Here is a 26,605-nt window from a genome sequence, read left to right on the forward strand (position 1 = left end):
GATGCCTCTACCTGGGGTGCTTTTTTCTGCTTCTGCCCTTGCCCAAATCCACCTCTGAGATGCTGCTGCCTCGGGATCCAGCAGTGACACCGCCTCCTCCATGAAGCCCCTAATCCCTGCACTTGTCAATCTCCCTTCCCCCTCCAGAGTGGCCTGGCTCACTGACCATCCACCCCTCGTGGACCTCTTGGTGGTCCACCTGTGCTCTAGCAATCACTATCAGTCACTGCTGTGTCTTCCCCACGCCCTGGGACCTCCTCCCAGACAGAGCCATCTCTCCATGAAAAAGCCGCGCTGGGCACCATGGGGACGTGACCAGATACGGACCCTTCTAAGTCCCGTTTCCATGGGAAATTAGGGAGATGAATGTTCCAGCAGTGGCTGGTTTCCGGAAAACAGCCACTGAAGGAGTGGGAGGCTTCTCAAGTCCTGCGTTTGTGAGTGAAAATTCAGGCCGTGAAAACCCAGCGCACATGGCCAGGCCGAGGCAGTAAATCAGCTACGGTCTGACGCCAGATCCATGAGAAAAAAAATGAGGCGGCCTCATCACCCCATATCCTGCCAACAGGACAGACAGCTGACTGCAGCCCCATGCCCCTTCCCGCCTGTCGATCTGCTCTCAGTAGGGCCTGGGTCTGTCTCTGATTCACCCGGCAGGGGGACACCCTGCAGCAGGAGGTGTTCCCAACCACAGAGACCCCTGCTTCCAGCCACCAACCCATGCACTCGACCCCTCACTCAACACCCTGAGTCTACTGAGTCTTCCATCCCTGTGCTGGGGACATGGAGAGGGTCGAACCCCATCTGAGACAGAAACCAGGTGCTGGCCTGGGCAGAGGGACTGAAGAAGGCTTCATGGGGGAGGTGACAGATGAGCCAGATCTGGAAGGGGACGGAGCCAGGCTGGGGCTGGGGGTGAGGCCAGGGATCCCCTGAGCAGCTGATAATAGGAAGTCGATAGGTCTGGAGAACAGGCCGCAGGGTCAGAGCCAGACAGCTGTCGGCCTTGAATTCCCAGGAACAGAAACTGGACATTATTATGTGGACGGCAGGGCTTCCTGAGAGTTGCTTCAGAAGCACGGGGACGGGGTGTGACAGTCCCTGTCAAGGACTGTTCATGGTTTGGGGAACCTTTTAGCATTTAAAAGGCACCGCATGGCCAGGCACGGTGGCTCATGGCTGTAATCCTAACACTCTGGGAGGCAGAAGCGGGAGGATCGCTCGAGCTCAGGAGTTCGAGACCAGCAAGAGTGAGACCCCCCGTCTCTACTAAAAATAGAAAAATTAGCCAGGACAGTGGCGCACGCCCGTAGTCTCAGCTACTCAGGAGGCTGGAGAATTATTGGAGCCCAGGAGTTTGAGGTTGCAGTGAGCTATGAGGACGCCACTGCACTCTAGCCAGGGCGACAGAGCGAGACTCTGTCTCAAAAAATAAAATTAAATTAAAAACTAAAAATAAAAGGCACCAGAAGCTAATGAGAATAAACATAATTGACATGTTTGAGCAAGTTCCATGCACAAAGCAGACGCTATGCTAAGCACTTTATGTACATTCACTTGCTTAATTCTCACAATATCCCCAAGGAGTAAATATTTCACAGGTGAGGAAACTGAGGCACATAGTTATGTCACTTGTCCAAGGTCACCCAATAAGAGGTGGAATCTGGATTGGATCCCAGGCGGCCTGGCTCCAGGACATCTCCAATACTCCACCCTCGTCCTGGGGGTCTGCAGCTCTTTCTCAGCTGTGAAACTCAGCCCCAGACCCCAGACAAGGGCCTGGGAGCCAATCAGATTAGGCACTTCCACCCCTGGGAACAGGCTCAACCCGAAGCACACTCCTGCCCAAACAAGCATCCCAGGAAGCCCAAACCTCCAAAATGAAACACAGATTAAGACCCAGGCCATATCCCACGCCTGGCTCTACCAGGAATGTCTGTGGTCTCCCTTTGGATGAGGCTGGCTACAAAACTAAAAACAAACTAATCCGTGACCAGCAGTTCTTAACGGCCCAACAAGAGTGCATCTATCAGCAGGAGGCTCCAGGAACCTGTCAGCAATGTTCTTTGTTAGCAGCTTTGCCTCTTCCTCGCACCAGTCCCAATCTTACCAAAGCCAGTAAACAGGAAGCAGCCCACATGGTACTGTCGTTTAGTCTGTCAACAAACCCTGAATCTACACTGCACACCCTGCGCCCGATTCTCTACTAGAAACCAAGCTTCTCCCAGGGCACAAGGTGGGACAAGGAGTGAGAGGTCTTTGTCCTTGGCTGGGATGGGTAACAGGGACAGGATAGTCTGTCACTGCCATGTCTGGGGTGTGCCATGCACCTGAGGCCATGGTGATGCACCTGTCACCACAGAACGTTTCACAGTGATCGGAGAATTTCCTGCCATGATCTAGGCAGATGAGTATTTGGTTGTTTGATGGAGATTGTGGTTCTGATTTATACAAGATTCACAAACTCATTGATCTGGACTAAAGAATGGTCCTGAAAAAAACGACCCTGCCCACAGAGATCAGGTTCAACCTCTGGGTCTTTCTCAACTCCAGATCCAGAAAGGACACTGCCCACCACCTGGGAGAAGACTCTCTTCTCTCCTCAATCCAGGTGAGACACCCCGGGGTGTGGCTGTCCCACACCCTTCTCTGCCCAAAGCATCCGTCCAGGTGGGCTCCTGGGAGCACCTGCCTGTGACTTTACGCTGAGAGAACACTGGCCCAGGACCCAGCCCAGATCAATGTCATCCCCTTGTCCTGCCCGAGCATCTCCTACAGTGGTCTGGGGGCTTCCCAGGTGAAGAACAAAGAGAGAGTAGAGCCCAGAGCTCCTGCCCCCCACCCTACGCTCCTCCACTCCACAGAGGGGGCAACGCGATGGAAGCCTCCAGCCACAAACCACCAGCCTCAGCAGCCTCTCCACCCCGGGACTCCCCGGGTGCAGGAGCAAATGCAACAAGCGTCAATAACGCCAGCCCTTACCACGCAGCCCCTTACCACCAGCCCGGCTAAGTGCGCTACAACTGCAGCCTCGCAACGACCTTTGCGGCAGCCACTGCCTTCGTCCTCAGTTTTCAGATGGGGTAACTGAGGCGCAGAGAGGCTGGTTCAACTCACAGTCACACGGCTGGAAAGTGGCAGGGCCCAGCTTTTGACCGCTCACGACGCCATCCTGAAAGCTGACATCTGCGTTGGCCATCAAACAACCAAAGGGACTCACCAGCTAGACGCGGGCACAGCCCAGACCCGGTGGGTGCCGGTGTGAGCTTGCAGGGAGCGTGGGGCCGGGGCGGAGAAGAGTGGCCTCCCAGCCTCCGGGAGGGGGCGAGGGTCCTCAGCTCCGCCCCAGGCCGGCGGGCGTGGGCTGCGGGCGCAGTCTGGCACGCAGGGAAACTGTTTCCAGCAATGGCAGCAGCAGCTGCGGCGGCCGCTCCGATTCCCAGAGGATCCCAAAGCTTTTCCCATCATTTTTGCCCTTTTTCAGAAACCACTTAGCCGCTGCCCCTCCTCCAGCCATGCCAGGGCTGCAATGCACTTACCAGAGCCCAGAGCCAGCCAGAGCCGCGACCTCAGCTCTCAGAGGAGGGAGATGCTCGGCCTCCCAGACCCCCCCCTCGCCCCCGCTCCTGCACATGGAGGGCTGGGAAACAGCTCCACAGATGGGCTTGCACGGCCAGAGACCTGGAAACCAGCAGCCTCGAACTGCTCTGTTTCCAAAATGCAGAAGGAACCAGACGGTCATGTCACCCATGACACAGTCCTGACCTGGCATGCAGGGACCTATTTTGAGATCCTGAGCAACCTTGAACCAGAGCCTGCCTCTCTTGGGCCTTTCGTACTCTGTGTGCCCAAACCTGGGATGAGGGTGAGGTGGCGGAGCTTCTGGGTCTGCCAGGTTCCAGCGTTTCTCAACTGGGGTTCCTCAGGGGCCCGCAGAACACAGGAAGTCATGGCTGTCTGTTTTCTCACCTCACCTAGTACCATCCTAAGTGCCCAGGTGAGGAGATCATTCATCCTCTCCTGGGACCTGGCTGAGAAAAGCCACAAAGTCCCCCTGGGTGTGCATCCAGGCTACAGCCCAGGAAGCCCTGCAGAAGCCAGCCTAGCAGCTGCCCAGGGGAGCCCTATTGGTCTCAAACAAGCCCCAGGTCAGGCACAGCCCAAAATGAGCAGCCACCTGCCCAGGGGCTCTTGCAGCCCGGCCCGGAGCAGCTTGAAAGCTCCGACCCCAAGTCAAGGCATTAAAGTGCGGCCACCCCATCCATTCTGCATGACAGTTTCCCCAAACCCCCTCTGCCAGGCCATCCCACGACCCTGGGCAGCAGGAGGGCATAGACCATCCTACCCACTTCACAGGTGCAAACTCTGTGCCACTGGGCAATGAGACAACTGCCCAGGTCATACTGTGGGTCTAGACGTGACAATAGCCAATCCCATCCCACCATGCCACACTCAGACACCTTTTTATGTCATATGTGCCCTTTTAGCTTCAATTAATATGGCCCTTAGAACTCATCCTTTTTTATAAATCATAGTAAAATGTACATAACATAAAATTTCCCGCCTGAACCACGTTTAAGTGTACAGCTCAGTGGCATCAAGCACATTAACGCTGTCCTGCAGCTGTCACCACTGTCCATCCGCGAACTGTTCCATCATCGCAAACCGAAACTCTGCACCTGTTGAAAAATAACTCCCCATTCCCTCTTCCCTCGGCCCCCGACACCCAACAGTCTATGTTCTGTCTCTATGAGCTTAACTATTCTAGGTACCTCTGAAAAGTGGAATCCTATGGTATTTGTCTTTTTGTGACTGGCTTCTCTTACTTAGCACGACGTCCTCAAGGTTCATCTGTGTTGCAGCGCGTGTCAGAACTGCCTTCCCTCTTAAGACTGTCTAATATTCCGCCGGATGAATACGCCACGTTTTTTGCTTGTTTTTTTTTTTTTATCCATCCACCAAGTACTGGACACTTAGACTTTGGCTGTTGCAAGTAATGCTGCTATCAACACGGGTGTGCAAGTATCTGTTCATGTCCCTGCTTTCTATTCTTTGGGGTACATAGAGGCCTAGAAATGGAGTCTGTAACACAAAAGATTCACCAGTAGTGACCCCTCAACTTGCAGGTCCTCCTGGGTCATTTTCTTTCTAACCACGTGGGCCAGAGCAACAGCCAGGAAAGGGGAGGGTCAGGCTTCTCCGGAACCATCACCTTAGCCTCCAGTGAAGACAGCACATGTCACTAAACATGTCCCCTTTGCTAATAGAGCCCTGGTGCTAACAGTATCACCCAGAGTCTACATGGCACCGTGCATGCTCCGAGGGCTGCGGGGGAATCCTGACCCTCCTCCTTCCCCGGCAGCTTCTTCTGGGTCTCCCAGCTGCCGCTCCTCGCCCTGCCCTTCCCCCACACACAGGGGTCCCCAGGACCAGGTCCTCAGTCTTACCTGCCCCCACCCCATACGCACTCCCCAGAGACCCCCACCCATCCCCTCCCAAGGACCCATCTGATGTTTCCAAGCCAGCGACTCCTTCCTGCAGGTGTCCAGCCCAGCCCTCTCCCCTGAGCCCCAGCCCTGCCTCCCGGCATCTGCAGGGGAAGACCATGAACCCCTTCCCCTTGGCACATCCCAAGAGGGACCCCTCTTCCCTCCACACTCAGCTCCCCCTGAGCATCTCCTGCCTGGCAAGGCACCCACTTTCTTCTGGTCACTTTGTCACCTCCAACCTCTCCTCTGTCCTCTCTGTCTAGTCTACGTTTCTGTGGCTTAAGTCCATCCCTCCTCTACCTGGTGGCCCCCTTCTTCTCACCTGAAGGACCAGAAGTGCCTCCCTTTCCTGGTCCAGCCTTCTGCACCCCGTCATCTCCCGATCAACACCTGGAACCTCATCCTGACCCTGCCCCTTTCCTCTCAGGTGTCCCCACTGCTGAATGAAGCCTCTCCACCGTGGCCCATGCTCTTCTGTCACCTGGGCATGTCCCCTTCCCAGCCACACTGACTGTGCTACTTTCACACTTTACCCTTTCCCTCCTCCATCCAACATGCTCGCATTCTGCATCCCATTACCCCGTTCAACCCATCTCAGGGTACCAGGTGAGCACTTGGGATGCTTCAGTCCTACCATTCAAATTCCACCTCCTTTGAAGGGGGCGCCAAAGTCCTCCCCCTTCAAAGGCCTCAGCCCTCAGTGCTCACCTTTAAACTCCTACAAAAATGTCAACCTATATGCTTCCTATAGCCACTGGTACAGTACCTATGGTCACAATGACAACAGTAATGGTCAAGAGTATTTATTGAGTGCACATCATGTGCCAGGCGTTGGCATAAGCACTTTCTATGCACTACCTTATCATACTGTCACAAAAATGTCATGAAGTGAGTATGATTTTGTCCCCATTGTACCAATAAGAAAATGAAGCATAGCCAGGCTACGTAACCTGCCCAAGGATAGCGACAACTGTACTAGTCTCATCTGGAACTTCCTAAAGCTTGCATTGAGATTTAACTTCTCTGATTTGTGCATCTTGCTTTGCAGACTTGAAATGGCTCCAGGACGAGATGAGGCTCTCGGCCCTCCTCCCTTCTCTGAACCCAGCACCGTGCCTTGCCCAAAGTAGGACTCAGGAAATGCTTATTGGCTTGGCTTTCTCCGAACAGCACCTACACTGAGCGGCTCTACCAAAACTCTCAACACGGCGGCAGGGCCAGGACCTCAGAGTTGGGCATTGCTGCCATCAATGTGGTTTTCTGGATCTTATTTGAAACATGGTGTTCTCGAATCTATGTAACGATGAACCCATTAAAACTCCCTGAGAGTAGATCGAGTTTTCATGATGACTTAAACTCAAGTCTGATGGGGACAAGGAGCAGCACAGGGAAGCAGCTGGAGGATGCATGAGCAGGTGGCTGGGCCAAGCCTGGCAGGACCGATGGTGAGAACCACTAATGTCGCTAACAGCCAGTTACCTTTTCGTGCTGCCACCAGGGGGCACATTGGCTTAAGCGGGAGCTCCTGACCCTGGCAATAGGAGTCTAATTTCTTTTCTCCATCTATCTGGATCCCTCCCTCTCAGACCTGAGGCCAGACTTCCTGGCACAGCTAGAAACCAGCGAATTCCCATGTGCTGACAAAGCCTAATGACTAACGTCGGGACCTGTCCCCCTGGCATGTCAGGGAGGAACCAGGTAGGAACCGAGTGGTACTAGTCCTGGCCCCAGGGAAAGGGGTAAAGGCACCACTGCAAGTGCCCGTGACCTGCCCCAGGACAGCAGCAACGCCACTAGCCCCACCTTGAGTTTTCTAAATCTTGTATTGAGATGTAACTTCTCAGATTTTTGTGTCTTGCTTTCAGATTTTAAATGGCTTCAGGGGCCCTGGATCCAGGTGGCAAACAGCAAACCCAGCAGAAAACTACCTTCCTTTCTGCATTTGGTCTGTGCATTAGTGTCACCGGGTGCCCATGAGTCTAAAAGACCAGCTCCCATGGAGGGCAGGGGTCTTGGAGAGGGTCAGCACCTTCCGGAAGTGGCTGGAGCTGGTAGTCTGAGCTGGGGAGGGATCAGGCACCCGAGCAGCAGAAAATGCTGGAACCCTGCTCTGCAGAGCTCTGTCCCGGGGCAAGAACTAAGAACAAGAGGGCCAAGGACCGGTGTAGGGTCAGCGTGTGGACAGAGAATGGATCCGGGATGGAAGAGGCCCCGCTGTGCCAGGTGGCCGCTGTTGAACTTGGGCTCCTAGCTGAACCTCTGGGTCTGCTTCTTCATCCACAAAACAATCCAGAGCACCTGCCCAGCCTGCTTTACGGGGCTTTTCTGGGGATTAATAAGGATTCTGGGTGTGAATAGGCTGTGTGAGCTGACAAAGCTCTAGGCAGGCGCGAGGGATTACTATTCTCATCTTCGTTAGTTCAGCATGAGAACCACATCTGCTAACTGCTGAGCTGCATCCGCCCATTAGCTTGAGGTTGTGACTAATTGTTTTTTAATGAAAAAAAAATTAGATTTGCTTAATGTTTTGTGAGTCATGCAAGTAAACATCTCTATACCAAGAATATCTCGCTTTCAAAGACTTGGCCTGCCCATCCATTTGCAGCTGAGAAGAGGTCAGATGGGACCCTCTTTCCCGAGGGCCGGCCACGTGCTCTGCAAATCCCGCAGCAGAGCGCAGGGTCAACGAGGTGGTCTCTGCCCTCACGGGGCTGGTGAGGGCTGGCTGCGCAGGCGCTGTCTGCCACCAGGCAAGGCAGGGCCCATGGGGCAGGCACACACCAAGGGCTCCCATAGCAAATGCCGAGCAGGGTCCTGGACTCCAGCTGCAGTTGCAATTCAGCAGCAGCTATGGGAGCCTGAGTCTCACCTGGGAGACTCTGTGCAGCAGGCCGGGGGGTGGGGGAGCATTTGGGCTGGGCCTTGGACAAGACACAGGATCCTGCCCTACAAGGACATTCCAACATGGCCATTGGCCTGAGCTAACGTGCAGGAAAACAGGGCAGAGAACACCTAACAGAAACCCTTGAAGAGCTCTCGATCCACTGGAGAAGAAAAGAAAAATAGGAATATAAACATTTTGTGGGCAGAGTCAAGGGCCAAAGGCAGGGTGTGTGTAGCAGGGGGAAGGGGAGCGAGTTCCAGTGCCACCCAGGACACAAGGCTGGGCTGTTAGGCACGTGGCTGTGCCTAACAGATACCCTGCTCCTACTGGTACTCAAATGCTGGTGGGCTGGACTCCGCTCTCCCACCCTGTGCTGGGTCAGGCCCCGCCATCTCTCTCTCCAGGCTGTTTCATAGCCTCCCCTCCCCAGCTCCTGCCTCCTGGACCACCCATCCTCCAATCCAGCACCCACACTATCCACTATGCTCCTGAAGTCCATGAAGCCCCAGCCCCCAAACTCCACTGCCTACAGGAGAAGCCCAGGCCCCTCGGCCTAGCATCCAAGACCCTTCACGGTCTGGGCAGCACTTCCAGCCACAACTCCTCGGACATCCTTTCATTTGCCCTGTGACCAAGTTACACCAGACAATTGTCACGCCCTGGACACACCGACCATTTTAACATAAATACATTTACCTACCCTGACCCCTCTGCCTGGAATGCTAAAGAGAGCGGGCTCTGGGGTTTGAATCCCAGCAGCATGATCTCAGGCGAGCTACTTAACGTTTTCGTATATCCGTTTCTCCATCTGTGAAATAAAGAAAATGGGACCCACCTTCTAGGTTTATTATAGAGATCAAATGAATTCAAACGAGTAGTTTAGATCAGCTCCCAGTACATAGTAGATGCTCAAAAACATGTTAACTGCTGTTAGAATCAGTGGAGTGAAACTCTTAGAGGTTTAGTTTGATGTCATTTGTGTAAACAATGAATTGCTTCTCCTTCCAGGCATGTGGGTACTGTCATGGTGTTTTCTCATTCTCTAGTGATGGAAATCCAATAGCACGTGGCTGTGCCTAACAGATACCCTGCTCCTACTGGTGCTCAGTAAGTGTGACTATCTGGGTCCGGGCTGGGGGCCCTGGAGGCTTCCCAGGCACAGTCTCCTGTGTCTGCAGGGGTCAGGATGACCTCAGTTATGCTGTGGCAAATGACCTCCAAATCTCAGTGGCCTCCAACACCAGAGGTTTATTTCTCAGTCACACTGTGTGTCCCTCACAGGTTGGTGAGGGCTCCACACCACGTTGTCCTCACTTAGGGACTGACACTGACAGAGCCTCCACTCTCTGGGACACCGCTGGTCACTTGCGGCAAACAGAAAGGAGCATGGCAAACAGCACACTGGCTCCTAAAGACTTCTGCCCGGAAGTGACACACATGTCACTGTTCACATTTCACTGGCCGAAGCGGATCAGGTGGGAAAGTGCAACCCTACCATGTGCTTGTAGCCTCAGGAGATTGAGCCCGGCCCTAACGGGACAGCAACAGGAGTTCACCACTTGAAGAGCATGCTGGCCTCAAACACACACTGGCACCTCCAGGGACAAAGGGCAGAAGCAGTGAGTGGTTGCAACTGGAGGCAGCTGGACTCAACCCCCCACCGCCACAGAGGCTCCAGGCCATGTGCATTGGCAGCAAGACTGTTAGTTGACAAGCTTGGACAGAGGTAGAGTGGACATGCGGTCTGGAAAGGGAACAGAGAGTTCCAGTGCCACCCAGGACACAAGGCTGGGCTGCCTAGGCTTGCAGGACATCCATGCGGTTCCTAACCTTGTATTTACAGACCCCATCCACAGCACCCTGGGCATGTAAGACAGGCTGCCTCCCCGAGGTCAGAGGGCCTGGCTCCCCCTGAAAGACAGCAGGCAGGGCTCTCTGTTAGCCCTCACAATCCCCCTCCCTCTCATACAACCATCCTCAGGGGCTCCAAAACGAGGGCGGATGACTCATTCTGGCTGAGAAAACAATTACAGTTGTTTTATCATTATCTACCCTCCATATCTCCCTATAGGAGATGTGTTCCAAGACCCCCCAGTGGATACCTGAAACCAAGGACAGTACTAAACCCTATATTTACACCATGTTCTTTCTATGCATACATACCTATGCTAAATTTTAATTTATAAATTAGGCACAATAGGAGACTAACAACAATAACTAATAATAAACTAGAGCAATTACAGCAATATACTGTAATAAAAGTTATGCAATGTGGCCATAACGTTTGCAGTTTGAGGTGTGACAACAAAACTAGCACAAATTTCTTTTTCCTTCTTCACAATTTCCCACATAGATCTTCTCACAGTTGATCATAGCAACCTTACTTAAGCACATGATATTTTCTTTCCACTTTTTCACTTAATGCAAGTGGTTCATGGCTTCTCTTTGGCATATCCGATCGGCCAGCATCACTACTCTCACACTTTGGGGCCCTTAGGAAGTAAAACACAGGTTCCTTGAACACAAGCACCGCAATACCACGAGAGTCAATCTGATAACCATGCTGGCTACTGAGGCAAAGTGACTAAGAAGCAAGTAACATCTCCAGCATGGATCTGCCAGACAGAGGGATGGTTCACATCCTGGGTGGGGCTGAGGGGATGGCGAGAGATTTCATCACACTACTCAGAATGGTGCGCAACTGAAAACTTAGAAATTTGTTTCTGGAATTTTCCATTTAATATTTTCAGACTGTGGTTGACCTCAGATAATGGAAACCGCAAAAAGTGAAACTGCAGATAGGAAGGGACTACTGTATACAGCGTTCCTGAGTGATCTGCAACTGCCTGTCCTGGTAGAACACTGGAGCAAGGCTGTTCTCGGGACAACTTACAGATGCTCCCCCAGAGCTATGTTCAACCTCCCGGAACAAGCTCCATGGCTGTGCCATAACTTAGTCTTCCCAAAGCAGAGAGGTGTGTGTTTTAATAATGGCACAAGGCTCTAAAGGAATGAAATTCAATAAGCATGGTCAGACATTTGCCTTCCTTGAAGAGCTTCAGACAATCACATAATTTGTAAAATGACATAAAAGAAAATATTGACTGCTTCCCAAAACCACAGTTGCCTGGGTGCCTCAGAGCCAGGCCTGCCTGAGCCTGGGATTCTTTGGGCATCTGGAAGCAGATGCAGTGATAGTGGCCCTCTCCTGGAAGCCATTCCACAGCCATCCCTGCCCATCCCAGGAAGACTTGAGATGCTCTGGGGCCCTACAGTGATGCCGGCTCACACGGAGGCTTCTTCTGAGCCAGGAACGCACGATGGGCCAGTAAGGCCCACACCAAGTGAAAAAGGAGCTGGGGCCTGTGGGATAAGGGGTGCTCTCTGATAAAACTGGCCACCCCCCCTGGCAGGAGTCTGCCTGGCTGTGTCCCTTCCCGTGAAGCTTCTCGGGGTGTGCAGAGGCAAAAGCACACGGCTGCACAGACACACTCCTGGAAAAGGGTCCTGTCCATGCCTTGCCGGATTCTTGGGAGCAATGTGTCAAATGGCGCTGGCTGTGCCATCCACCTTTCCTTGCCTGTGATGTGCCTCCAAGCCACTTGTGTTGTGAGGACCTTGGGCAGCCCCAGTGCACCAGGGGGTAAGTACACACAGCAATCGCCTCTTGGCCTTTGGCTAAGATCAAGTGTAGCACACACAGCAAGAGGCCGGCACAGACCTCTGCATCGTAATCTGAGCCAGCCTGCTTTACTACGTTTATGTTACCCCGTGCCCCAGCTAAACAGCAGTGCCCGGGGGGATGAGGCTGGGAATGGGGCCTCCAGCCACATGGTACAAGCCAGTAGGGAAGGGTTTTTCCAGCACTGCATGTGACCCAAGGCTGGGCTTCATGTTTCTAAAAACAATAATCCAAAAGTTGGACATGGGGTGGCTCTTCTTTTCTTACTCGGAGTGACAGCCACCAGACTTTTTGGTGTCTGAAGTTCACATTTATTTTCTCTCTGTCTACAAGTGAACCAGAGATGATCAGGAGGCTGGGCTACTGTTCAGGCATGCATTCTCTCTCTCTCTCTCTCTCCCCCACGCACACACACACTCACATTTCCCAACAACTCCCGGGTGGGTCTCTTTTAGAAGGCACTGGTTTGGATCTGGTTGGTGACTCCTGGCTGCATTATTAGAGTATGTCTTGAGGGTAAGTTCTCATTCATGGCGGTGCCTTGTGACAAGCATTGCTTAAAAGCTGTCCACAGAAGTGTCCAGGAAAAGGATGATCCAGAGATGGTTTTAGGAATGTTAATTGGGTAAAATTCACAGCAGTCCTTTGGCCAAAGAGTTGGCTAAGACTTCTGGTTGAGGTTTTTCTGGAGCATGACCAGAGCTGCCCCGACAGCCGCGTCCACGTCCTGCCCAAAGGCCACCGGCAAAGGGAAGGCCCTCTGCACCTCCTGCTTCAGCACCTCGTTCCTGGACAGCGCGCTCCCACTGCCCATCACCCGCTCCACACCCCACTCTTGCAGCTGCTGAAATGGGAGCATGGAGTGCAGGTTCTGAACGATGCCTCGGCACAGGGCACGGGTCACGTGCCCCAGGGAGAGGTCAGAGGAGGAGATTCTGGTCACTGAGGCCAGCTCATCCGGCAGGTGCCTCTCCCCCAACACTGTTGGGGTGATGGTTAGGCAGGTGTCTCTCTGCTGCACAGCTGCCTGGATCATGCGTGAATACACAGTGGATTCTTCAACCTCCAGGCCTGCCAGAGACAGAGAAGATCTGTGTGAGCTCACACAGCCCCTTGACGCAGGTTGAAGATGGTATAGAATTCCCATGGGGCATGAATAGGTCTACTTCCTGCTTCTCCTCCCACTGTGGCTGGCAGCTTCTGGGCTCAGGGACTCATCTAGTCAGGCTAGCTACACTCTCCCCTAGATCCTGGCCAGGTGTCTCACTACAAACCCCAGCCAGACATCAGGGAGATATCCTGTCATGTTGCCGCAAGCCCTCACCCTAACCCAGCTTTCTTAACAAAGGGATCAAATGCACTGATTCATAAGTATCATGACAGCTGCTAGTAGTCATTAGGAGCATCACAGAAATCCCAGGGTCCCAGGCTGATCACAGTCTAGGCCACACTTGTTCTTCTTTCTTTTTTTTTTTTTTTGAGACAAAGTCTCATTCTGTTGCCCAGGCTAGAGTACCATGGCATCAGCCTAGCTCATAGCAATCTTGAACTCCTGGGCTGAGATGATCCTCCTGCCTCAGCCTCCCAAGTAGCTGGGACTACAGGCACGTGCCACCATGCCTGGATAATTTTTCTAATTTTAGTAGAGACAGGATCTCACTCTTTTTTTTTTTTTTTTTTTTGAGACAGAGTCTCACTTTGTTGCCCAGGCTAGAGTGAGTGCTGTGGCTTCAGCCTAGCTCACAGCAACCTCAAACTCCTGGGCTCAAGCGATCCTGCTGCCTCAGCCTCCCAAGTAGCTGGGACTACAGGCATGCGCCACCATGCCCGGCTAATTTTTTCTATATATATCAGTTGGCCAATTAATTTCTTTCTATTTATGTTACAGACGGGGTCTCGCTCTTGCTCAGGCTGGTTTCGAACTCCTGACCTTGAGCAATCTGCCCGCCTCGGCCTCCCAGAGTGCTAGGATTTCAGGCGTGAGCCACCACGCCCGGCCAGGATCTCACTCTTGATCACGCTGGTCTCGAACTCCTGAGCTCAAGCGATCCTCCTGCCTTGGCCACCCAGAGTACTAGGATTACAGGCGTGAGCCACCGCGCCCAGCAACCTAAGCCACACTTGTCATATGCACAGGGCACCTGAGGCCCAGGGAAAAGGGATGTGTTGACTCTGGGGTCAAGCCAGAGTCCCGGTCAGATTTCCCCACACACACTATGTTAGCTCTGTATTCTGAAAAAAAGAAAAAAAAGGAGGCTTTTGGTTTCAATACACTTTGACCTTAGAATAACTTTTTATCTCTAACATGCCATTAACCTAGGGAAAGCAAACATGGACTTAATAATCAGAGGAAAGTTATAAAGATTGGAGACTTGTCACTGATGTAGCACACTGGAATCTTCTAAGAAGCTGTAAAAGCACCGCGGGCTCCATCCTCAGACTTTCCGATTTAACTGGTCTGGCCTGCAGCCTGAGGGCTGGGAGAGCCCTCCAGGGTGCTGGAGGGCACAATCACACTCCCCAGGTGATTGTGACCTGCAGCCAGGCTGGAGAGCCACCAGCCCAGACCAGTGTGAGCGAATCGAGTAGGAATCTAAGTAAAATGCAGCTTCTGACTCAGCATGCCTGGCTCGACCCTGAGACTCTGCATTTGTTCAAAGCTCCAGAGGAAGCTGTACTGCTGGGCTGCGGAGCACGCTTTTTCAGAAGAAAGTTCTAGAGCAGTGCTTATCAACATTCACAGGCATCAGAATCACCTGAGGAACTTTCATAAAATGTCATGCTCAGGCCCCATATGCCCAGGCCAAATAAATCAGCATTTCTGGGCATGGCACTAGGATGTCAATACTGCTTTCAATTTTCACAAGTGTTTCCAGCGTGCAGCTAATGCTGAGAACCACTAATGCAGAGTCACAGTGGAGTCACATCTTCAGAACATTTAACCTATGCACATTCAACCGCACACACCGGGGAATCAGACAGAGAGAGAGAGAGAAATAATTGCAATATTGTAGGCAACTCCTCAAATTTGATCATCAAGACTCCTGGTTAAAGATGGCAGAATGAATATAAGAATCTTTCCTCTCCCTCTAGAAATTACACTAAAATACTGGTAAATTAAAATCTAAAAAAAAGAGAAAGGTCAACAGGGACAAAAAGCACAGGAGAGGAAACAAGACAAGGGAGATTTTTGACACCCGTTTCAGAGCAGAGACAAGGAAGCTACAGTCTGGGAACCCACACGGAGGACAATGCTGACAAGAAGCCAGTTCATCTTCCGTAAGGACTGGAACCTTGCAGGCCCAAGACACTTCGGAGGGCAGAGGTGATACCAGCGCTAGAACCAAAAGCCCATGAGCCCTCCTGAGCCCAACTCGCCAGTGCAGCCCAGTCGTCCCTGCGTAAGAGGATTCACGCCAAGAAACTCTTCTCGCTCTGCGTTCCCAGGCCCTGGCGCTGGCTCCAGATGCTCTGCAGACTGTGCTGGCCTCACTGCATCCCATCTTCCCCCAGTAGGGAGGTGCACAGGGCCCACACGTATAGCTCTGGGGACACGGAGCCAAATACTCTGCAGCCTTCGGTTTGATGCCTGTGGGCTGCACCAGCCAATTCCCCCTAAAACTGATCGGACACCAAGACTTTGGCTGCCACACCTGCTCCAGTTAAAACCAGAGCAACGACTGGCGTTTCTGAAAAGCACATACAACAGCTCTTAGAGTTTAAAGGACTACCTGTCAGGACCAGCACTGGGTTAGAAACGGTGGAGTAGGGTCTGCTGTTTTTCTCTATAAATCCTCCCGTATTGTTGGGTTTTTTTAAGTCATGTGCTTGGTAGCTAGCCTAGTATGTGTGCACATGTATATAAATCTATAGGACTGAATCCTTGGAGGGAAACTGCTGGATTAAAAGACACACACATTACGTTCCGTCCTTAGAAGCTCACCAATTTATACTGTTAATACTACGAAACACGACAGGGGCGATCTCTCCATATCCTAGGAAACATAGCATGTTTGGTAATTTCTAAAAGAATAGATACAGATTGTAAAGCCACCAAGCTAATAAGGAAAATGGGAAAAGGAGATAAATTAAAAAATCAATTGAATAGGAGGCAGAGAGGCTAAGGAGACACAATGACTGAAGGCAACGTAGGATCCTGGATTAGACCCTGGACTAGAAAAAGGGCATTAGTGGGAAAACCAGTGAAATCCAAATACAGTCTATAGTTTAGTTTTGGTTTTTTAATCATGTACTTGTATTTTTTTCAGAGCAAACTCAAAAAACAATTTTTGTTAAAGAGATGGGGTCTCACTGTGTTGCCCAGGCTGGTCTCAAACTCCCGGGCCCAAGCAATCCTCCCACCTCAACCTCCCAGGTACCTAGGATTATAGTGAGCCACTGTGCCTGGCTCCAAAAGAGTTTTTATGGAAAGGCTAAAATATACCCAAAGTCTTGTTCCTCACTGGCAGGCACTCGGGCCATGACCCAGACTTTGGGGCTACCTGAAGGAGAGTGAACACCAACCGCCGGCCCGAGAGAGACCCAGCTTCTAGCTCCGCGTCTGCATTCTTGACTCTCCGCCTCATCCTAATCTATCTGCAGGAGTAACACAGGCAGAAACTGCTGTGAGTTGCCAAGCGTCCACAACGTGGGCTTAGAACCACAAAACACTAGAGCTAGGAAACACCGGAGAGAAGGGACTTGCCAGGGCCACGTAAGGACTCGGGGACAGGGCTGGCAACCGAGGCTACTCTCCTGGGTTCCACCCACCACACTATGCTTATGTGACAAATGCTTTCACCACACTCACAGTGGGCCAGATGCTGTTCCAAGTGCCTCCCAATATTAACTCACTTAACCCTCACAGTGCCTTGGGGTAGGCACTAGGACGATCCCCATTTTTAGAGGAAGGAAGTGAAGTACACAGAGGGGTTAAGTAACCTGCCCAAAGGCACACAGTAAGTGGCAGAGCTGGGATTCAAACCCAAGCCACCCAGCTTGGGAGACCCTGTTTGCTGACCTCGGGAATATAGTGCAAACCCAGGGCAATCTGAATAGAGCGAGAGTTTTATTTTTGTATTTTGTGTATTGATATTTCCATTTCTGGTTAATAAATGTAATGTCTTTTATCTGAGTAAATTTTATTGGATTTGCTATGATTTCGGGTAGGTTAAGTGTATTAAGTACATTTTTGACTATGATATTTTCAACTTACAATGGGTTTATCAGGATGTAACCCCATTATAAGTCAAGGAGCATCTATCTGTGCATGCAGACCAGAGGGAGACCTCCTAACTTCTACCCAGGGAACAAAGGAAGGGAGCGGGAGGGCTTCCGAGCTTCCAGGGAACCTTGTAGGAAAGTGAGTCAGGAACTAACCACCAGGAATAAGTGCTGTGAGGATTTTACAATATTGCAAAACACCAGGAGTCTTTTCACTCATTCATGTCTGATCATTCTATTTTCAGCTGTCTGTAGTCATCAGAAACAAAACCTTAAATGCAAGGAACGAACCCAGGGACACATGGACAGAGATAGTAAGACTGGAGAGCGGAGAAAGCTGGGGAGACTGTCATGATACTCCACGGCCAAGGTTAGGGGGAAAGTTGCCCCCTCCAAAGAAGAGAGTAGGTGACAGCAGCTCAGAGGACAAGAGGAAAAGAGTCTGCACGTTCAGATCCCTAAGGAAGGAAGGAATGTGCTGGGGCCTGCCGGGACCGGAGTCTAGATGATAAAAGAGCACGTTAAGCCCTGTGACCCTGCCACATGGAAGGGACAAGCAGACAACTCACCACTGCGTGGGCCACGCCTTACCTAGATCTGCCATCCACTGCGCCAGCATGCGGACGAACGTGGCCAGCGCGTTGCCCCCGTTGAGAGATGCTGCCACCCCCAGGTAGGTCCTGTCGAAGTATGGGAAGTAGGCGACCGGAGCCGCGGGGTCTGGGGTCTGCGCCGGCTGGAATCCTGCAGGCATGGCGGCTGCCAGCTGCACCGAGGTGCTGATGTTGAGAACTGGGGTCCGAAGAAAATAGAGTTTAGGCCTGTCGGGCTAACTCGTCACAACAGGGCGGTGGGAGACAGCGGTGGTTTTAAAAATACGACCACGTTGGTTAGTGGGGTGAGGGGTCGGGAACATGTTGGTCAAAGGATACATATTTTCAGTTAGATATGAGAGGAATAAATTCAAGAGATCTACATTATACAGCAAGGTGACTATAGCTAATGATGACGTATTGTATTCTTGAAAAACGCTAAGAGAGGGGATGTTAAGTGTCCTAACCACAAAAAAATGATAGCTGTGTAAGGTAATGCATTTGGTAACTAACTAGATTTAACCACTCCGCAATGTATGTATGCATACTTCAAAACACCATGTCGTATGTGATAAATAATTTTACAATTTTACGTGTTAATTTAAAAATAAATAAACTTGGGGGAAAATTTTATTATTAAACTTTTTTTTAAATAAAAATATTTCTAAAACTTCTTTGAGACTCCTGCTTTCAAGAGGTAGAGACTGATTCGCCTCCTCGTGAGTGTGGGCTGGACTTAGTGACTCGCTTCTAACGAATAAAATGAAGCAGAAGAGACAATGCGAGACTTCGGAGACTAGGTCATAAAAGGCTCTGTGGCTTCCGTCTTAGTCATGCTCTCTTGGCGCACTTGCTGGGGGACGGCAGGTGCCGTGTCATGAGCAGCCCCGGGGTGAGGCTCCTGTGCTGAGGAGTGAGCCCCACGAGTGAGCTCAGGAGCAGATTTCCAGGCCCGGTCGAGCCTTCAGGTGACTGCAGCCCCAGCATGAATCCAAGCTCATGCGAGACCTGGAGCCAGGCCATTCAGCTACCCCCAGATTCCTCACCCTCAGAAACTGCCTAAAATAATGAATGTCTGTTGTTTTAGGCTACTAAGTATGGGGATAACTTGTCACACAGCAATAGATAACTACTACAGAATAAGACCTCAGACCAAGTGTTCCATTCTCTGGGGAGGTTTCATTTATCTGTGGCAAGTACCACCTCCTTCTCATCCCAAGGTATTCTTCTTAAACCCCCAGCCCACCAGCAGGGGAAATCTCCCAGTCTCAGCACGGAGGGGATGATTTCCTCCTCTGATTCTAGGCCAGAGCCTGTGGAACAGTTCCAGCAGTCTCTCCTCCTCCATTTCTCACGAGACCTGACCAAAAAAGCATGCTTTTCTCAATCTGTGTGGAGGCCAAACAAACTGAGGTCAGCATTCAATTTTCTACCTACTGGTCCACAAGCAAAGAAAACAACAACAAGCCTCAGAAAGCCAATAGCCTTGACCTTCTGCTGCATCCAGCCTCCTACCATGACTATAAACCAGAAGCAGTAGGCCCTCTACCTGTCCCCTCAGGTGCAGGGGTCCAAGATGGGACTGACCAGCTCTGCCACAGACAGAACACAACTGAGCACAGGCCCCAATCTGGAACCAGGGAATGCAACCACCTCAGTGAAGAGAGGACCTAATTCTTACCTTCTTCCTATTAGACTGGCCCCTCACCGTGTAGAAAGAACATTTATGTCCAGGCACACAGGGGCCCTCTGTAGAGGGAACAGCCCAAGATGTGAAAACCACCAGGTGGGAGGAAAGAGTCTGGTGAGCACCGTCTCAGTCAATGACCACAACTGCCCCAGGAGAAGGGCAACAATCCTCACACTCATTTTGGATGATGACAAGGGCCCAGGGAGGAGACTAGGCCTGCCCAAGGTCACGCTGCAGAAGGTGAGGAGCTGAAATCACAACCCTGGGGGCTGGACGGCAAAGCCTCCATGAGTTCCCTGGTATCCCTGGTTTGAGATAGAGGGATGTAAGGCCAGAGATGGTGTACTGGGAAGACTAAAAGTCAAAGGATTAACTTAGCATCTTATCCTGGGGCACTGATTTCAGTTGAAAATTTGGGAGAAAAAGATGTTTTTGAACTGTCTTCATCTTCAAAGAGTTTATCACATACACACACAAACAAAATTGGTAGAATTTCACCTTTCTTTGGCAGCTGTCCGCTAATCTTGTATTTTTTTCCACACGCTGACTACATTGTCAACTGAGTTGAGTTGTAATATGTCTAACTGATGGAGCAGGGGAAAAAATGTCATGACCAAGAAGAAAACCCTGGGTAAGAACAAATTCTCTGCTCCCCTCGATAACAAGAAGGGGCCCCAAAAGTGGACTCGCTCTCCCAGGCTTCCATGAGGATGAAAAAAGACACACAGGCTGGTGCAGGGACAGTGACTATATCATCCTTCAACCACCCTGCTTGGGCGAGCAGGCCTAGATTCTACTCTAGACCAGGAATCGGCAAACCACGGCCCACAGGCCATATCCAGCTCACCATCTACTTTTATATGGCCAAGAAGCTGAGAATGGCTTTCCCATTTTTTAAATAATAGCTTTAATATTTAAAAGCTATTAAATATTAACTATTACAAAGGTGGAGTGGAAAATTCCTAGTTAGAGGCTAGTTGGTGGTTTCTGAGTGGTGCAGTTTCTAGTTTCAATTTACTATTGATACTGGGCTTTGGTTTGTTCATGTAGAAATGTATAGTGCTAGAGCCACCACAGTCTAATAAACTTGTAGTTAGAATTTTTTTAAACAGTACTGATAAATACTATAAAATGTAAGTGAAAGTGAAAGAAATAAATGAAGCCAGATAAAGGCCATATATTATATAATCCTAGTCATATGAAATGCCCAGAATAGGCAAGTCCATAATGACTGCTAAAGGGTACAGAGTTTCTTTGTGGGGTGATAAAAATGTTCTAAATTTGGATAGTGGTGATGGCTGTACAGCTGTGAATATACTAAAAACCAGTAAATTGTACACTTTAAAAGGGTGTATTTTATAATGAATTTATGTGATTTACAACAACTCGAAGGCAATCAACAACCTAGAATGACCTTTGGACTTCTCTTAATAAGTGACTCTTAAGTCAGCCGTTTATCTGCTTCTGTCCTTATGTATTTATGTCTTTGTATGAATAAATGTAGATTTGTATGCTATTATACATGATATTTTTGGATGGTATTACTAAACCAATTTATAAAATCCCTTAAAAGAGTTCTATTCAAATTGGCTTGAGATAAATGAGCGCTCATGTAAATTATTTCTAAAACTTTCAGAAATATAAAAATTGACCCAAATGTTTTGGGTTTTTTTCTAAATTCACATAAATTAGGTAGATCTCTGGTAAGTAAATCTAGTTTTAAACTTTTTGGTAAAATAAAAATGGAAATGTTTTCACAATTGTCAGTTTTCCCTGGGTTGCTGGCAAGACAGGTTTGTGTTATCTCTGCAAGATGTGTAAGACCATAAAACCATAAATCCAACCTAAGTGTGTATGTGCAATAAAAATGAACTGTTTGGTGAATTTATGAAAGTTAAAAAAAAAAAGAAGGAAGAACCAAGTTTAGCTTTTTCAGTTTCTTTGCTTCTGTGCTATTTTTGATATTTGCCTGATTTGTCAACAAAAATAAAATTAGATAATGGTGTAGGGGAGGGGGTTAATGACAGTTGAGATCCTTTGAGGGATCTATCTTTAAGTAGATAAGGGGAGTCCAGAGAAAGCCTCTCCCAGCTCGGGGTGGTGGCTCACACCTATAATCCCAGCACTCTGGGCGGTCAAGATGGGAGAACTACTTGAGGTCAGCAGTTAAAGACCAGCCTGAGCAAAAGCAAGACTCCATTTCTACTAAAAATAGAAAAATTAGCCGGGAGTGGTGGCTCATACTTGTAGTCCCTGCTACTCAGGAGGCTGACACAGGAGGATCGCTTGAGCCTAGGAGTTTGAGGTTGCTGTGAGCTAGGCTGATGCCACAGCACTATAGCCTGGGCAACACAGTGAAATTCTGTCTTTAAAAAAAAAAAAGAAAGAAAGCTTCTCCCTGCATTTTCTATTTTTCAAGTGCCTTCACTCAAAGTGATCAATATACCAAAGTGGCATATTCAGAGGTGGCATTTCCTGAACATGTTTGACCTCAACCTAACGTTAAGACATTCTAGAGGGCCTGTGGAATATCTGAAAGGATCTGTAAAAGAGAGATATTGCACTCTGGGAGGCCAAAGTGGGCGGATCGTTTGAGCTCAGGAGTTTAAGACCAGCCTGAGCAACAGCGAGACCCCATCTCTACTAAAATAGAAAGAAATTAATTGGCCAAATATATATATAAAAAATTAGCCGGGCATGGTGGCGCATGCTTGTCGTCCCAGCTACTCAGAAGGCTGAGGCAGGAGGATCGCTTGAGCCCAGGAGTTGGAGGTTGCTGTGAGCTAGGCTGACGCCACAGCACTCTAGCCTGGGCAACAGAGTGAGACTCTGTCTCAAAAAAAAAAACAAAGAGAGAAAGAGATTAATATTAAACTAATTAGGCTTATTTGATATTTTAAATTATATGGGAAGCCTTGTCAAATAAAAACCTATGTTTAACTTCCTTTGATTTATATTTGTATGGATATATTATTAATACATGTTCTAAAAATTCCTAGAAATCTGATATGTCATGGTATAAGCTGTCAGCCACAAATTTCTGTCATTATGTTAAATTTTGTACGCCATGGAAAATAACCAAATTTCCTTGTCAATTGCATCATTATAATAATGAATCCTCATCAAAATTTAACCATGCAATTTTAAGTTTTGTCCTCCATAGACACCTATTGTTTTGATTCTTCTCTAAAAGCATTTGCACCCAAGTATGGTGGCTCATACCTATAATCCCAGCACTTCGGGAGGCCAACGCAGGAGGATCACTTGAGGCCAGGAGTTTGAAACAAGCCTAGGCAACATAGCAAGACCCTATCTCAACAAAAAATTTTAAAAATTAGCTGGGCATGGTGGCACATGCCTATAAGTCTGGCTTCTTAGGAGGCTGTGGCAGGAGGATCCACTCGAGCCCAGGAATTCAAGGTTACAGTGAGCCATGATCACGCCACTGCCCTGTAGCAGACTCTGTCTCTAAAAACATAAATAAGGGCATTTACAATCAGCTACAACCCAAAATTGTTTCTTCTTCAAAGAGATTTGTGGGACTCTGCTAAGTACTCCGGAATACAGATTTCTAACGACTCTGAGATCGTATCATTAGACTAAGAATTTCCAGAATTCTAATGAGGAAATGGTGGGTTCATGAAACTGCTAAGCAAGATCAAGCAGAACAAGAATTAATTATATGGGACTAAATAACTGATGAGGATAATATCTTTATGATTTTTCATTTGAAACATTGCTGGTTCCTTAATTTTTATTTCCCAGATCTAAGGAAATATTTTTTTCCTTTTATTTTACACTATCAAAAATTGGCAGCTATTTGGTAAAATATATCTTTGTGAATAAAAATTGAAATATTTACTTTTTTCTCCTTACTTGACCCTCCAGAATCTGGAAAGCTACTTGTGAACATTTTCAGTATATGGCGCTATAGTTATTGGCACAAGAGCAAAAAGAATCTGTTCTCTTTGTAACAGTATACAATTGAAAACATTGGTTGTATTACAGAGACTTTGACTAGAATGTCACATTTAAGAATGTGTGTAGAATGCCTGGCTTCACAGGTTCCCAGTCTTACATTGAGTGAGTAAAAACTGTCACTGGCAGTGACAGTATTCAGGACTGGATCCTGAATACTTCTAGGTTCCTTCAATTTTCTGCCACTTTTCTGACTTGGAGTCACTAAGGGTAAGAAATGCTCTGTTCCTGAAAGCTCACAAACTGCAGACAAACAACTTGATTTATTTTCAGAGGAAAATAAATCCTCCCTGCCCCCCCCACCCTGTCTGATGTGTGGACCACTCCAGAGAGTTCACTGAAATGCCCAATGCCACCACCAAAGACATTCAAATCAGGAAAATATGCTTTGAGCTCAAATCTAGAAATCTTCTCGACTAACTTCCCTCTAGACTCAGAGACTAATTTTATAGTTTTTTTAAATAGTCATTAACTTTTCTTTGTCTTTTGTTTCCATAAAAATATTAGTTGTACTATGTGGGAGGTTGAGGCAGGAAGATTCCTTGAGCCCAAGAGTTTGAGTCCAGCCTGGACAACATAGCAAGATCCCATCTTGAATATATTTATATGTGTGTGTGTGTGTGTGTGTGTGTGTGTGTGTCTTAGTTGGTTTGGTTCATGGGGACCTTGGCTAATCTGACAGTCAATGTTATAATCTCCCGGTACACTGTCTTCTCTCAAGGGTCTTAAATGTGCCTTTACAGCTATCAATGGCATGCCAGATGGTCTCATTGTGATTAGGATAACAAAAATGAAATAAAAAACAAAAGGATTCTTTCTTCAATAAGCCTGATGTTGTAAAATTGATGTTAGTTGATCTCAATAAATAAGAGGGGGAAATTGTTTTTAAAAACTTCAAATGGGAGGCCATTAGACTAGGGTGTCTCTGGCACTTTAAATTCCCACATGAACAAACCAAAGTCCAATGTGAACAGTAAAAATGAAACAAGAAACTGCACCAATCAGAAACCACCAACTAACTGCTAACTAGTTTTCCATTCTAACCAATCAAAATCATTTTCTTTGTCTTGCTTCTGCAAATACTTTACAGAAATTTCTCGTCTTCCCCTTCCCAGTGGGGTACTAGCCCCTTGTATTCTGGGGCTACCCCAATTTATGAATCACTGAATGTTCAACTAAACTCTTTAACATTTAGATGTGCTTAAGTTTGTCTTCTATAAGGTAGGTATTCATTCCTTTTTAGCTATGTGGATGAATTCTTTTAATCCATTCAGCAGCTGAAGGACATTTGGATTGTTTCTACTTTTTGGCTATTATGAATAATGCTGCTGTCAACATCGGTGTACAAGTTTGCTGTGTGGACAGATGTTTTTAGTTCTCTTGGATGTATTTCTAGGAGCGGAATTGCTGGGTCGTGTGGTGACTCCACGTTTGACTTCTGAGGATCTGCCAGACTGTTTTCCAAAGGGGCTGCACCATTTTACAAACCCACTAGCACCTTCTCACATTTTTAAATGGTTGAAAAGAAATCAAAAGGAGAAGACTATTTCATGACACATGAAAATGATAGAACATTCGCATCTGTCTATGAATAATGTTTTGTTGGAACACAGCTACACCCATTCATTTACATACGTATTGTCTACAGCTGCTTTTGAACTCCACCAGAACTGAGCTGTTACAACAGCGACTGCATGGTCCATAAGGCTGAAAATATTTACTGGCTGGCCCTTTACTGAAAAAGTTTGCCAGCTCTTGCCCTAGACTGCTGCCTCCACCTGACTGTGATTCTGCACGTCTAATCAGATCTGACGTAACTGTCATTAACAAACTCACAATAACAAAAACTCTAACCTACTCATCTATTAATATGTTCCCAGTCATGGAGTTACACGGAAACCAGCCAGCTAGAGAGAGCTCTTTCCCTCACCTGGCCCTCGAAGGGGTTGCCCTGCTGTCCTGTAATCTCCCTGAGCAGTTTCACCTGCAGGGATGAGGGCGGATTTTTTTTATCTTTACATTATAATGATCTCCAACAGGATGCTGAGGCTGCTAAGTTCTGTGTGTCCCTCCAGTCCCCACACAGAGCTGGTGCTTAGAGGTAGCAGTATAACTCTGGGGAGAGGGAAAAAAACTCACCTGCATCTGTCCTTTGGGCCATGCAAGAATAGACAGAGGCCTGTAAATCACCCATGGCCACTCCCACCGGCGTCCCCTTTGGGATCTCAAGCCACGTGTGGGAAGTTCTGCCTGCCACACTGCCAGGCTCGGCGATGTCTGGGAGCAGGTGGATGGGAAAGCCTGAACCCTTCAGTCTGTAAAACAAACGTGGACACCCGTATTGACCTGTACATGGTTTCCTGTTTTTTATTGTTTCCAGGAAACTCAGCAAGGGAAAGTGCTATAGGACACACATAGAAGGAAGGAGAGAATCCACTGTTGTCACAGACAGCTTTTTGGCTTTTTAAAAACCGTGAGCTTAGGCTTTGTACATAGTGCATACTCGCTTTCAAAAGCTTAGGATTCACCTTCCAGGAAAGAAAACAACCAGCTTAAGCAGCAGCGATCAATTCCATACTCCTGTGTTGGAAGGGAACTCACTCTGCAAAGGGAGGTGGTCAGAGTTTCCGTGCAAAGTTATGATTGGTTAGCACAGTCCAAAGTCAAACCTGTTGATCTCCTGAACATCAAATGCATTCATCACTCAGGGTTAGTGAACATGGGGCTGTCAATTTTACAAAACAAAACCAGTGCGATGGTAGTGGGTTATCAGAATTTATTAACATTAGTGTCACTAAAGTTGGTATACAACCCCCCACTGCTGAATTTGAGTGGCTTAAAAAAATAAAATAAAGTAATTTTTAAAAATTTTACAAAACATGCTAAAAAGTCCTTTACCTGAACTACCAGGTGCTTTTTGTTTTATTTCAGAGCTCAGAATTTGGGCCCTGAAGGAAGTGAACTTATAGAGCACTGGACTTCTGTACCTGGAAAGGCAAATGATCGTTTAAAAAGAACTTAAAAAGCACCCCTCAAGACTACAACCTCTAGTCCTTAATCTTATTT

General features: G+C 48.6%; 1 protein-coding gene across 1 annotated transcript in view; it reads right to left on the reverse strand.

Annotated features, from left to right (window-relative positions):
• Positions 1 to 12,343: 12,343 nt before the first annotated feature.
• The window catches only part of SHPK (sedoheptulokinase), a 30,244-nt gene continuing 15,982 nt past the window's right edge, over positions 12,344 to 26,605 (reverse strand). Inside the window, exons 5-7 of the mRNA XM_012779311.3 lie at positions 25,679 to 25,854; positions 17,870 to 18,070; positions 12,344 to 13,126 (exon numbers count right to left, since the gene is read on the reverse strand). Of these exons, the coding sequence (XP_012634765.2) occupies positions 12,717 to 13,126; positions 17,870 to 18,070; positions 25,679 to 25,854 (787 nt within the window). The 3' untranslated portion in view covers positions 12,344 to 12,716. The remainder of the gene's footprint in view (positions 13,127 to 17,869; positions 18,071 to 25,678; positions 25,855 to 26,605) is intronic.

This window comes from Microcebus murinus, chromosome 18 (genome assembly GCF_040939455.1).
Source record: "Microcebus murinus isolate Inina chromosome 18, M.murinus_Inina_mat1.0, whole genome shotgun sequence".
Taxonomy (NCBI): domain Eukaryota; kingdom Metazoa; phylum Chordata; class Mammalia; order Primates; family Cheirogaleidae; genus Microcebus; species Microcebus murinus.